Source organism: Babylonia areolata, chromosome 34 (assembly GCF_041734735.1).
Source record: "Babylonia areolata isolate BAREFJ2019XMU chromosome 34, ASM4173473v1, whole genome shotgun sequence".
NCBI classification, from domain to species: Eukaryota; Metazoa; Mollusca; class Gastropoda; order Neogastropoda; family Buccinidae; genus Babylonia; species Babylonia areolata.
This window is the reverse complement of record NC_134909.1, coordinates 17,057,508-17,070,983: the sequence shown is the minus strand read 5'-3', so window position 1 is coordinate 17,070,983 and position 13,476 is coordinate 17,057,508. Positions and strand designations below refer to the sequence as shown.

General features: G+C 44.7%; 1 protein-coding gene across 1 annotated transcript in view; it reads left to right on the top strand.

Moving 5' to 3' along the window:
* The window catches only part of LOC143277418 (uncharacterized), a 47,371-nt gene extending 34,313 nt beyond the window's left edge, over positions 1-13,058 (top strand). Inside the window, exons 8-15 of the mRNA XM_076582220.1 lie at positions 75-211; positions 2,752-3,004; positions 5,249-5,343; positions 6,341-6,482; positions 8,884-9,096; positions 10,549-10,711; positions 11,391-11,457; positions 12,955-13,058. Coding sequence (XP_076438335.1) covers positions 75-211; positions 2,752-3,004; positions 5,249-5,343; positions 6,341-6,482; positions 8,884-9,096; positions 10,549-10,711; positions 11,391-11,457; positions 12,955-13,050 — 1,166 coding nt within the window. The 3' untranslated portion in view covers positions 13,051-13,058. The remainder of the gene's footprint in view (positions 1-74; positions 212-2,751; positions 3,005-5,248; positions 5,344-6,340; positions 6,483-8,883; positions 9,097-10,548; positions 10,712-11,390; positions 11,458-12,954) is intronic.
* Positions 13,059-13,476: the final 418 nt, after the last annotated feature.

The following is a 13,476-nucleotide window of genomic DNA, read 5'->3' as shown; positions in this document are numbered from 1 at the left end:
CCTCCACTTTCTTGAGAAAAAAATCGAAACCGAAAGTGAAAGTGAAAGCGAAAGTGAAACTGTGTCTGTATCAGGGACCATTCAGCAGATAGTCACGTGGATAGACAAGGCCACAGAGAAGACCAGCAAACGCAGGTTCCGGGGCTTCGCTCCATGGGAGCTAACTCAGGGGCTGGACAAACTGGCTGTCAACGACGTCAACAAGATCAAGGTCTGCTTCTCTCCCTTTTTTTTTTTTTTTTTGGTTGGGGGTGGGGGAAGGGGGGGTTCACTCTCTTTCCTCCTCCTCCTCCTCCTTCTTCTCCTCAAAAAGGCATGACCCGCGAATTTGGTGAATGCGTAGGAGAAACACACACACACACACATGCGCGCAGCCGCGCGCGCGCGCGCGCACACACACACACACACACACACAGAGCAAAAATTTCACACACACACACACAAGCAAAGATTCCACACACACGCACGCGCGCGCGCACACACACACACATATGCACAAAATAACAACAACAACAACAACAACAGCAGCAACAACAACAACAACCCGTGCATTGGCATGCTCCATTGTTCAAGGAAAAACGAACTGAATTATTTTTCATTAATTTATTGCTCAGCACAACTCACAACATGCATCAGAGACATACATTCACTTCGATGTACAGGACTTTTTATCAGTTTTCTCTTCTACATTGTCTTTCTTCTTCATCTTTTTTCTTCTTCTTTTTTTCAGTGCCAGCGGTTAATTTCTAACTTTTCTTCGGTTTCAATAGTACATCCATACAGTAAAACAAATATGTGTGGAAATCAACCGAAGTCATGTAAACTAAAGCATTTTTTTGTGTGTGTGTGGCCTGCCTCATATCTTTTTTTCCCCCCCCCCCACACACCCCCCTCCTAATAACTTATTAAGTCCATGGTGGTTTGGTGATGGTAACTACTATTTTCGTCATAATACTCCAAAAAATGTTTCTCATGCTGTAAAAAAAAACCCCAAAAAACAAACAAAAAAAAAAGGAGACAAAATTCAAGCAGATCAATGAAATGATATTTGTATTTTGTATTTTTTGTCCTTTTTGTCACAATAGGTTTCTCTGTGTGAAATTCGGGCTGCTCACCCCAGGGAGCGCGCGTCGCTACACTGAGAGCGCCACCCATTTTTTTGTTGTATTTTTTTTTCCTGTGTGCAGTTTTATTTGTTATTTTTCCTATCGCATATTATCCACACACACACACACACACACACAATGTTTTAGCATTATTTCACTGTACCTCGAATACCACCGTTATCAGCACTGTAGAATGTTGGACACACGGTGTGATATGATTATAACAGTATGAAGAAGTTGAAATGTATTTCAACAAATTAAAGTTCACATGACTGGAAATTCACTTCCTCTAACCACTTTTCCCCCCTCGCCCCCCCCCCCCCACCCACCCACCCACCCGCCCAAAAAATTGTGTGTATGCCTGCGGCCGAAACAAAAGAAACCATTTGAGTCTAATCTCTCTTCTTCCCTCACCCCCCCACCCCCTTACACACACACACACACACACACACACACACACACACATTTCTCTATTCATCTATTTATTCATTGATTTATTTATCTATTTATTTATTTACTAATGTTCTTGCGTCTTGTAAACGTTAAGGTTTCATGACATAAGATTTAATCTATTCCATTCTTTTCCATTCTTTTCTATTCTGTTCTTTTCTATTCTATTCTATTGTGTTCTGTTCTGTTCTGTTATGTTCTAAATATATTCTGTTCTGTTCTATTATGTTCCGTTCTGTTATGTTCTATTATGTTCTGTTGTGTTCTATTATGTTCTGTTATGTTCTGCTCTATTATGTTCTGTTCTGTTCTATTATGTTTTGTAATATTCTGTTCTATTGTTATGTTGTGCTCTATTATGTTCTGTTCTATTATGTTATGCTCTATTATGTTCTGTTCTATTATGTTATGTTCTATTATGTTATCCTCTATTATGTTCTGTTCTATTATGTTCTGTTATGTTCTGCTCTATTATGTTCTGTTCTGTTCTATTATGTTTTGTAATATTCTGTTCTATTGTTATGTTGTGCTCTATTATGTTCTGTTCTATTATGTTATGCTCTATTATGTTCTGTTCTATTATGTTATAATTCTGTTCTGTTCTGTTCTGTCATGTTCTAATTCTGTTCCGTTCTGTTCTGTTCTGTTCTAATTCGATTCTATTCTGTTCTATCCTGTTCCCCGTTCTGTTCTATTATGTTCTGTTCTGTCATGTTCTAATTCTGTTCCGTTCTGTTCTGTTCTGTTCTAATTCGATTCTATTCTGTTCTATCCTGTTCCCCGTTCTGTTCTATTATGCCCTGTTCTATTCTGATCTTTTCTGTTCTGTTCTATCATATACTATTTGGTTCTGTTCTATTCTATTCTGATCTGATCTTTTCTGTTCAATTATGTTCTCTTCTGTTCTGTTATATTCTATTTTGTTTTTATTGTATTCCTTTCTGTTCTATTCTATTCATTCTGTCCTGTTCTATTCTGTTCTATTCTTCTGTTCCGTTCTGTTCTCTTCTATTCGTTGGGTTACGCTGCTGGTCAGGCATCTGTGCTTGGCAGATGTGGTGTAGCGTATATGGATTTGACCGAACGCAGTGACGCCCCCTTGAGCCACTGATACTGATACTGATACTCTCTTCCATTCTGCTCCATTCTGTTGTGTTCTATTGCCATTCATTCCATTCTACCCACCCCACCACAGGTGGTGGAGGCGGGTGCCCTGCCGGTGTTTATGAAGATGCTGCGGCACGACGACCCTAAAGAGCAGGCGTCCACCGCCCATTGTCTGTGGACCCTGGCCTTTGACAAGAACGTCCAGCAGAAGATCAAAGACCAGGAGGGCCTCATGGAGCTGCTGGACAAGCTCAGCCAGTCGGAGCACGCCACCGTCAAGAAGAGCGCGTTGGGCGCCCTCTGGGTGCTCAAGGGAGAGAACGACCCGGTGACCAGTACACGTGGGTGGTCGTTCTTTTTTTCTTTTCTTTTTTTTTTTTTTTTTTACGGGGGTACAGGGAGAGGTAGGGGGACGGAGGAACAGGGGGTTATGTGTGTTGGTTGGTTCGTTAGGTTGTGGGGGAGTGGGGGGGTGGAGGTGGCTTGATGGGTGGGTGGGTGGGTGGATGTAGGTTGTGTGACTGAGTGAGTGGTTGGTTGGTGGTGGTGGGGTGACTGAATGGGTGGGTGGGTGGGTGGGTGTGTGAGTGGTTGGTTACGTTGCGGGCGAGGTGTGACTGAATGTGTGGGTGGGTAGGTTAGGGGTTTGGGTGGTGTGTGTGAGTGAATGTGTGGGTGGTAAGGTTGGGGGGGGGGGAGGGAGTTGGTGATGTGTGTGACTGAATGTGTGGGTGGGTAGGTTCGGATGGTGTGTGTGTGTGTGTGTGTGACTGAATGTGTGGTTGGTAAGGTTGGGGGATTTGGATGGTGTGTGTGACTGAATGTGTGGGTGGGTAGGTTCGGATGGAGTGTGTGTGTGTGTGTGTGTGTGTGTGTGTGTGTGTGTGTGTGTGTGTGTGTGTGTGTGACTTTTAGGTTTAGGTTGGAGGGGGCAGTGTGACTGAAGTAAATGAGTGGCTGGTTAGGTTGGGGTGGGTGGGAGGGGTGGGGTGTGGGGGGCGGGGTCTGAGTGAATGAGTGAGTGGTTGGGTGGGTGGGCGTGACTTCTGTGAGTGGGCTGGTGGGCGGGGGCGTTGTATGACTGAGTGAGTAAGTGCGATTTTTTCAGTGTGTGTGTGTGTGTGTGTGTAGTTGTTTTACAATCAACGTGGATGTTTCGACAGAATGTTGCCAGGGACAACTCTGTGTTTCCGTAGATTGTTTTACGTGTGCTAAGCGCATCCTTAGCACATGGAACGTTAGTTTTGTATTTGTATTTGTATTTCTTTTTATCACAAGATTTCTCTGTGTGAAATTCGGGCTGCTCCCCCCAGGGAGAGCGCGTCGTTATACTACAGCGCCACCCATTTTTTGGTATTTTTTCCTGCAAGCAGTTTTTCCTATCGAAGTGGATTTTTCTTAGAATTTTGCCAGGAACAACCCTTTTGTTGCAGTGCCCGGGTTCTTTTACGTGCGCTAAGTGCATGCTGCACATGGGAACTCGGTTTACCGTCTCATCCGAATGACTAGCGCCCAGACCACCACTCAAGGTCCAGTGGAGGGGGAGAAAATATCGGCGGCTGAGCCGTGATTCGAACCAGCGCGCTCAGATTCTCTCGCTTCCTAGGCGGGCGCGTTACCTCTAGTCCATCACTCCACTTCTTTTTTTTTTCTTTTTTTTTGTGTCTCATCCGAAAGACTAGCATCCAGACCTCCACTCAAGGTCAAGCAGAGGAGTCTAGAGAGGGGAAAGGGACGAGAAATGTATGGGGCTCCGGTAAGTGGACACGTGCTTTCTAGTCCGGCTTCACCACAAGGCCAGCTCTCCTTCAGGTTGGGTGAGGATGGTGGATGATGAGGAGGAGGCGGAGGATGATGATGAGGAGGAGGAGGTTGTTTGGATGATGATGATGATGGGTGAGAATGATGACGATGCTTGAGTGATGATGATGATGATGGGTGAGAATGATGACGATGCTTGAGTGATGATGATGATGATGGGTGAGAATGATAACAACGATGCTTGAGTGATGATGATGATGATGGGTGAGAATGATGACGATGCTTGAGTGATGATGATGATGATGGGTGAGAATGATGACGATGCTTGAGTAATGATTATGATGATGATGTTATTAATGGTAGTGGTGCTGGTAGTGATGGTGGTGGTGGTGATGATGATGATGATGATGATGATAACGGTAGCGGTGCTGGTGGTGGTGGTGGTGGTGGTGATGATGATGATGATGATGATGATGATAACGGTAGCGGTGCTGGTGGTGGTGGTGGTGGTGGTGGTGATGATGATGATGATGATGATGATGATGATGACGACGACGACGATACTTGGGTGACAATGATGATGAAGAGGAGGAGGAGGAGAATGCTTGGGTGACAATGATGATGATGACAATGCTTGGGCGATGATGGTGATGGTGATGTTTGAGTGACGACGACGACGACGATGATGATGATGATGATGATGATGGTGCTTGAGTAATGGTGATGATGAAGCTTGGTTGAGAATGATGATGATGATGATGATGATGATGATGCTCCTGCTAATGATGACGATGATGATGACGGGGTGTGTCATGGTGTCGCAGGCCCGAAAAGCGCCCTGAAGAGCAAGACCCACATCTTCATCAGCTACTCGTGCAACGAGAAGGAACTGGTCCGTCAGATCAGGGACAGACTGCGTGTGAGTGTCCCTCCCCCTCCCCCTCTCCTCCCCACCGCCCACTCCCATGTGTGTCCCCTCGTCCCCGCCAGCCCCCATCTGAATACACACACACACACACACACACACACACACACACACACCACTTTTTCTGCAAGGACAAACCCAATGTTTCAGTGTATCTACCGGTAAGAAATTGGGGTAAACCCAAGAAACGGGAAAACCCCATTTTTTAGTGGTTACCAGTGAGAAGGGGGAAACCCGATGTTTCAGTGGTTATACCAGTAAGAAACGGAAAAACCCAATGTTTCAGTAATTATACCAGTAAGAAACGGGAAACCACAAGGTTTCAGTGGCTACTAATAAGAAACGGGAAGACCCAATGCTTTAGTGGCTATACCAGTAAGAAACTGAAAAACCAAAGAAAGGAGAAAACCCAGTGTTTCAGTGGTTACACCAGAAAGAAATGGGAAAACACTTTCAGTGTTTTTTTCCAGAAAGAGAGGGAAAATGTTATGTTCCGGAGAATATCAGCAAGAAACGGGAAAACCCGATGTTTCAGTGGTTATCAGTAAGAAACGGGAAAGCACAATGTTTCAGTGGTTACTAATATGAAACGGGAACACCCAATGTTTCAGTGGTTTTACCAGTAAGCAATGGGAAAACCCAGGGAACTGGAAAACCCTATGCTTCGGTAGTTATTCCAGTAAGAAAGGGGAAAACCCAATATTTCAGTGGTAACTAGTAAGAGAGGGAAAGCACAGTATTTCAGTGGTTACCAGTAAGAAATGGGAAAACCCAAGAAACGGAAAAACCCGATGTTTCAGTTGTTACCAGTAACAAAGGGGAAAACCCATTGTTTCATTTGGTTATGCCAGTAAGAAACTTGGTAAACCCAAGAAACGGGAAAATACAATATTTCAGTGGTTATACCAGTGATAAAAGGGGAAACCCAATGTTTATCTCTGTGTGTGTGTGTGTGTGTGTGTGTGTGTGTGTGTGTGTGTGTGTGTTGCAGACGGAGGGGTACCGAGTGTGGATAGACTACGAGCAGATGGGTGGATCCACCCTGCAGGCCATGGCAGAGGCTGTGGAAAACTCCGCTGTCGTTCTTGTCTGTATGTCGGAGAAATACAAGGAAAGTGCCAACTGCCGTACAGGTATGTGTGTGTGTGTGTGTGTGTGTGTGTGTGTGTGTGTGTGTGTGTGTCGGGGGGAAGGCTTGGGGGGGTAGGGGTGTGTGTGGGTGTGTTAGTTGGAGTGTTGATGTTTGTGTACACAGGTGTGTGTGTGTGTGTGTGCGTGTGCTTGCGTGTGTGTGTGTGCTTGCGTGTGTGTGTGTGTGTGTGTGCGTGCGTGTGTATGTGTGTTAACTCTTTTAGCGCCCATGAACATCAGGGAATGATGTACGTTTGCTACCCCTAAACTTCAAGGCATGATATATCTTTAGCCTCCCGTGAACCTCAGGGAACAATTAACTATTTAGCCACCCTTAACTTCAGGGACTGGCTAACCCTTTTATTGCCCTTAAACCTCAGGGAATGATTAACTCTTTCACTGCCCCTTAACTTCAGGAAACGATCATCTCTTTTGCTGCCCCAAAATGCAGTAAAATTGTCAAATCTTTTACTGCCATTAAACTTGACGGAAGAATTAACTCTTTTGCTATACCTTCTAGGAATGGTTAACTCTTTTACTGCCACTAAACTTCAAGGAATTGTCAACTTTTTAGCCACCCCTAAACTTCAAAGAATGGTTAAATCTTTTGCCCTAACTTTCAAGAAATGATTAACTCTTATACTGCCCCTAAATTCAGGGACTGGTTAACTCTTTGGTTGCGCCTAAACTTTAGGGAGCGATTAACTTTTCCCCTCGCCATCCCTAAACTCTTTCACTACACGTACACTTCAAGGAATGGTCAACTCATTCACTGTCCCTAATTTAGGAATGGTTAACTCTTTTTACTGCCCTTAACTCACTCAGTACGGCCAGTCCTCTCTTCTCTTCAACACAGACCCCTCGGATGTCCAGTGGGTGTCTGAATGACCCAACCTTTAGCTTCCGTCGTCAGAATTGTGGTATTCTTTGTCAACATTCACCTCTTCAGTATAAGAGCCTTCCGCTTGCAATATTTTGATGATGGTAATTGGGGTGAAACGCTGTTAACGTCGTCTCTTTCGCCGTTCGTATGGAGAGAGTTAAACTTCAGGGAACGATTAACTCTTTTACAGGACTTAAACTTCAAGGGATGATTAACTCTTTAGCCACCCTAAACTTCAAAGAATTGTTCACTCTTTTACCACCCAAAAATTTCAAGGAATGGAACTCTTTTTCCACCACTAAACTTTAGGAAATGATTAAATCTTTTACCGCGCCTAAACTTGAGGGAATGATGAACTCTTTAGCCACCCCCTAAACTTCAGGGAATGATGAACTCTTTAGCCACCCCCTAAACTTCAGGGAACGACGAACTCTTTAGCCACCCCCTAAACTTCAGGGAATGATGAACTCTTTAGCCACCCCCTAAACTTCAGGGAACGATGAACTCTTTAGCCACCCCCTAAACTTCAGTGAATGATGAACTCTTTAGCCACCCCCTAAACTTCAGGGAATGATGAACTCTTTAGCCACCCCCTAAACTTGAGGGAACGACGAACTCTTTAGCCACCCCCTAAACTTGAGGGAACGACGAACTCTTTAGCCACCCCCTAAACTTCAGGGAACGACGAACTCTTTAGCCACCCCCTAAACTTGAGGGAATGATGAACTCTTTAGCCACCCCCTAAACTTCAGGGAATGATGAACTCTTTAGCCACCCCCTAAACTTCAGTGAATAATGAACTCTTTAGCCACCCCCTAAACTTCAGGGAATGATGAACTCTTTAGCCACCCCCTAAACTTCAAAGAATGAATAATTCTTTTGCTGTTCCTAAACTTCAAGGAAAACTGAACTCTTTTGCGCAATTGCCCTCACCTTCGAGGAATGATTAACTCTTGTACTGCCCCAAAACTTCCGGGAGTGATTAACTCTTTTATCGCCCCTAACCTTCAAGGGATGGTTAACTGTTTTGCCGTCCCCTTACCTTGAGAGAATGATTAACTCTTTTACTGCCCCTAAACTTCAGGGACTGGTTAACTCTTTCGCTGCCCCTAAATTTCAGGGAACGATTAATTCTTTCCCACGCCACCCCAGAACTCTTTCCCTACCACTACACTTCAAGGAATGGTTAACTCTGTTGCCGCCCTTAAACTTCAGGAAATGATTAACTCTTTTACTGACCTTAAACTTCAAGGAAGCGATCAACTCTTTTACTGCCCCTAACCCTGAGGGAATGATGAACTCTTTTACAGCCCCTAGACTCAGGCAGTTATTGCCCTTACACTTCAAGGAAATGATTAATCCTTTTAACTGTCCCGAAACTTTAGGGAATGATTAACTCTTAAAGGAAATGATGAACCCTTTAACCACCCCCTTAAACTTCAAGGGAACGAATTTTTTTTTAACTCTTTACCCACCTTCCTTCCGCCCTCTCTCTCTCTCTCTCTCTCCCCGTGGGGCAGAGTCGGAGTACATGTTCCAGCTCCGCAAGGACTACATCCCGCTGATGATGCAGAAGAAGTACCGTCCGGACGGCTGGCTGGGCGCCATCTTGGGGGCCAAGCTGTTCTTCGACTTCAGCGGCAAGTACCCCATGGACAAGTCCATTCAGGGTCTCCTCAAGGAGCTCAGAGGCCGCGGGCAGACTTCCCACAGCCAGGAGTCGCTTGATAGGGGTGGGTGTGGGTGCGGGGTGTGTGGGGTTGGTGTGTGCGTGTATGTGGGGGTGGGGGTGGGAGGAGGAGTTTTGGGGTAGAGGGGTAGGGGTGTGTGTGTGTGGGGGGGGGGAAGGATGTGTGTGAGGGAAGGGGTATTTGTATGTGGGGGATGGGGGGGAGGAGGGGGAGGGGGAGGTGAGTGGGTGTTTTGCGTGTGTGGTTGTGTGTATTTGGGTTGTTTGGGTGGTATGTGGGGGGCCGGGGGGGAGGGGGTGCGGGAGGGTGGGTGGGGATCGGAGGTGTGCGTATGTGTTCGTGTGTGGGTTGGGGTGAGGAGGTGTTTGTGTCTGTGGCTGTGTGTGTGTGTGTGTGTGTGTGTGTGTGTAGATGGGTGTGTGTGTAGATGGGTGTGTGTGTGTGTCTATGCATGTGCGTGTTGGTAGGGATGTTGGTGTTTTTTTGTGTCTGTGTGGTGGGGGTGGATGGGTGAGAGCAGTGTGCGAGTGTGAGTTGGTGAGGGGTGTTTGTATGTATGTGTGTGTAAGTGTATTTGTGTGTGTGTTTTTTTGTGTATGTTTGTGTGTATGTGGGAGAGAGAGAGACAGAGACAGAGAGAGAGAGAGAGAGAGAGAGAGAGAGAGAGAGAGAGTGGTGTGTACATTGGTACATATCTGCCAGATCTTTTCGTCCCAATGCTGTCTCTTCCTTTCTGCCGTCGACACATTTTACGTCACTTCCTGTTGACAGCAGCACAGGGACATGACCTCATTCTGTGACTATCACGCAATGGACAAGATATGACGTGTTCCATCGAGGAATAGGGAACATTGTCTGATAATGACGTGATGTGACTGTAATTCCTCTAAGTGATTCCACGGCTGTTTTTATTTCTTTTTCTGGTTTTACAATACAACAAAATTCACCACAGGCGTCATCACTTCTTACAAAGGCACACTGGGGCAATGGCTGAGCCAGACGATTGGTAATAAGCCGGAAAAGGCATGAGTATGTGTGTGTGTGTGTGTGTGTGTGTGTGTGCTCATGAAAGATCAATGCGATAGGTACTGGCAGCAAAAATACCACCTGCGGCAAAAGAATGGAAGGCCATATATATAAGGTGAAGTTAAATCTAAAATGTGGGGTTGGGGGGCTTGGGGGGGTGGTGGGGGGGGGGCGAGGGGACGATAGGACGAACCCCCCACCCCCTAAACAACAACAAACAACCAAACAAGAAAAACAAAACAAAACGTGGTAAAATAGTAGGATGGAGGAACCCCCCCCCCCCCCCCCCCCCCCTTTTTTTTTTTTTTCATTTTTTTTTTTTTCATCAGCACATCTTTCTTGGTCTGTTTTGGAGACTGTGAAAGTCAGCACACACACCAAGACAACTTTCTGACACATTACTAATATAGAAATGCACATTATCCAGAAGCAGAAGTTGTAGCATTCGCATCCCCCATTCTCTCGCAGATGAAGCGGACGCCGCCATGACAGCGGAAGTGTCGTCCTCGGCCGCCGCGGTGCATGCCGGGAACCCCCACAGAATGACCAATCACATCGCTGTCTCTCAAACCACTCACGGCATGTCGCAGGACGACGTGGCACAGTGGTTAAGGCGTCACCAGTTGGAATCGTGAGTGCCTGTGGTTTTCAGCTGGATTTTCTTTTGTGTGTGTGTGTGTGTGTGTGTGTTGTTTGTTTGTTGTTTGTGTGTGTGTGTGTGTGTGTGTGTGTGTGTTGTTTGTGTGTGTGTGTGTTTGTTTGTTGTTTGTGTGTGTGTGTGTGGTTTGTTTGTGTGTGTGTGTGTGTTGTTTGTGTGTGTGTGTGTTGTTTGTGTGTGTGTGTGTGTGTGTGTGTGTTTGTGTGTGTGTGTGTGTGTGTGTGTGTGTGTTTGTGTGTGTTATTTGTGTGTGTATGTGTGTGTGTATGTTATTTGTGTGTGTGTGTGTGGTTTGTTTGTGTGTGTGTGTGTGTGTGTGTGTGTGTGTGTGTGTGTGTTGAGCATGTGCGAGTGGGCGCGCCATCTTATGAAAAGTCTGAAGAGTTTGAGCTCTGCTGATGATATTGTTGAATGAATTTATTACCCCCCAACCGCCCCCCGCCCCGCCCCCGCCCCCACCTCCGCCATGTCTACAGGTCTAAACATGCTAAATAGACAATAAAATAAGTCAGTGTCAGTTTCTGTGTGTGTGTGTGTGTGTGTGTGTGTGTGTGTGCGTGTGTGTGTGTGTGTGTGTGTATGCGTGCGTGTGTGCGTGTGTGTGCACAGAGTGACGTCGTTCACGGGTTGACTGACTGGTTTATGTTTTCAGCTGCGTCCACGCCATGTCTCAGCTGGACGGCAGGTTGCTATGGCAACTGAAGAGAATGAAAGAAGAGGTAAGAAAGGGGTGGGGGTGGGGGTGGGGGTGAAATGTGCGTACCATACTGAATATGGAACTGTTTAACATGGGTTTTTGGGGGGTGGGGGTGTGTGTGGGGGGGGTGTTTTTCTCAAAGGATTTGAACTATTTCATTTAATACGTTCGTGATCGACATGTCACATGTTCTTGATAATTATTACATCGTCATGTTTGTGTCATGGTCATGATGATTGACACATTGTCATGTCTATGTCACGGTCATGATGATTGACACATTGTCATGTCTATGTCACGGTCATGATGATTGACACATTGTCATGTCTGTGTCACGGTCATGATGATTGACACATCGTCATGTCTATTTCGTGGTCATGATGATTGACGAATTGTCATATCTATGGTATGATCATGATGATTGACACGTTGTCTTGTTTATGGCATCATGATGTTGATGATGATTATGATGCTGATTGACACATTGTCACGAGTATGGTGTAATGTTGATGATTGGTGCATTCTCATGTTTTCATGTAAAATCATGGTGATGATTGACATATTGTCATGTTATGGCATCATGATGGTGATTATGCAGTGTCATGTTTACGGTATAGGCAAGATGACCGACACTTTGTCATGTTTATGTCATGACCATAATGACTGACACATTGTCATGTTTATGTTATAATGATGTTGTTGATGATGATGATTGACACATTGTCATGTCTATGGTATGATGATGATGGACACATTGTCATGTCTATGGTATGATGATGATTGACACATTGTCATGTCTATGGTATGATGATGATTGACACATTGTCATGTTTATGGTATGATGATGATGGTGGACACGTTGCTATGTTTATGGTGGTGGTGATGATGATGATGATGATAATGATGATGATTGATGCGTTGTCATGTCTATGGTATGATGATGATGGTGGTGGTGGTGGACACACTGTCATGTTTATGGTGGTGGTGTTGGTGGTGGTGGTGATGATGATTGACGCATTGTCATATTTATGGTATGATGATGACGACGATGATGATGATGATGATGACGACGATTGACACATTGTCATGTTTATGGTGGCGATGATGATGATGATATGATGATGATAGACACATTGTCATGTCTATGGGATGATGATGATGATGATGATGATGATGATGATGATGATGATGGTGGTGGTGGTGGTGGTGGACACACTGTCATGTTTATGGTGGTGGTGGTGGTGGTGATGATGATAATATCATTGACACATTGTCATGTTTATGGTATGATGATAATAATACCATTGACACATTGTCATGTTTATCGTATGATGATAATAATACCATTGACACATTGTCATGTTTATGGGATGATGATGACGACGATGATGATGACGACGATGATGACGACGACGACGATGATGATGACGACGATGATGATGACGACGACGACGATGATGATGACGACGATGATGATGACGACGATTGACACATTGTCATGTTTCGTTTTGTTCAACAGGCTCCCCAGTTTTTCTTCCAGCTGCTCGACAGTAAACTGAAGTTATCGTTTGTGGACGTCCTCAAGTTGTCCTCTGCCATGGACGAACTTCACTGAAACCTCACCACGCCGCCCTCACACACTATGGCGTGTCTTCTGCAGCAAAAGAGAGATTTTTTTTTTTTTTTTTTTTTTTTTTGTCTTGGAACTCTCACTGTGAATACATGTATTCTAAAATACTGATGTAATTATTCATTTGTTGTGCGTGGCCTTTTTTTTTTTTTTTTTTTTTTTGTGATAGGTATACATGTAATCACCCTGTTGTTGAAATTAAGGATGCTTTTTTTTCTTTCTTTTTTTAAAAATCCTGTTTTGTCATGATGATTTGATTAACATTCTGTTGATGCTGTTTTAATTGCAGTAACATTGTTGATTCTGTTTAATTGTAATTAACATTCTGTTGATTCTGTTTAATTGTTATTAGCATTCTGTTGATGCTGTTTAATTGTGATTAACATTCTGTTGATTCTGTTTAATTGTAAT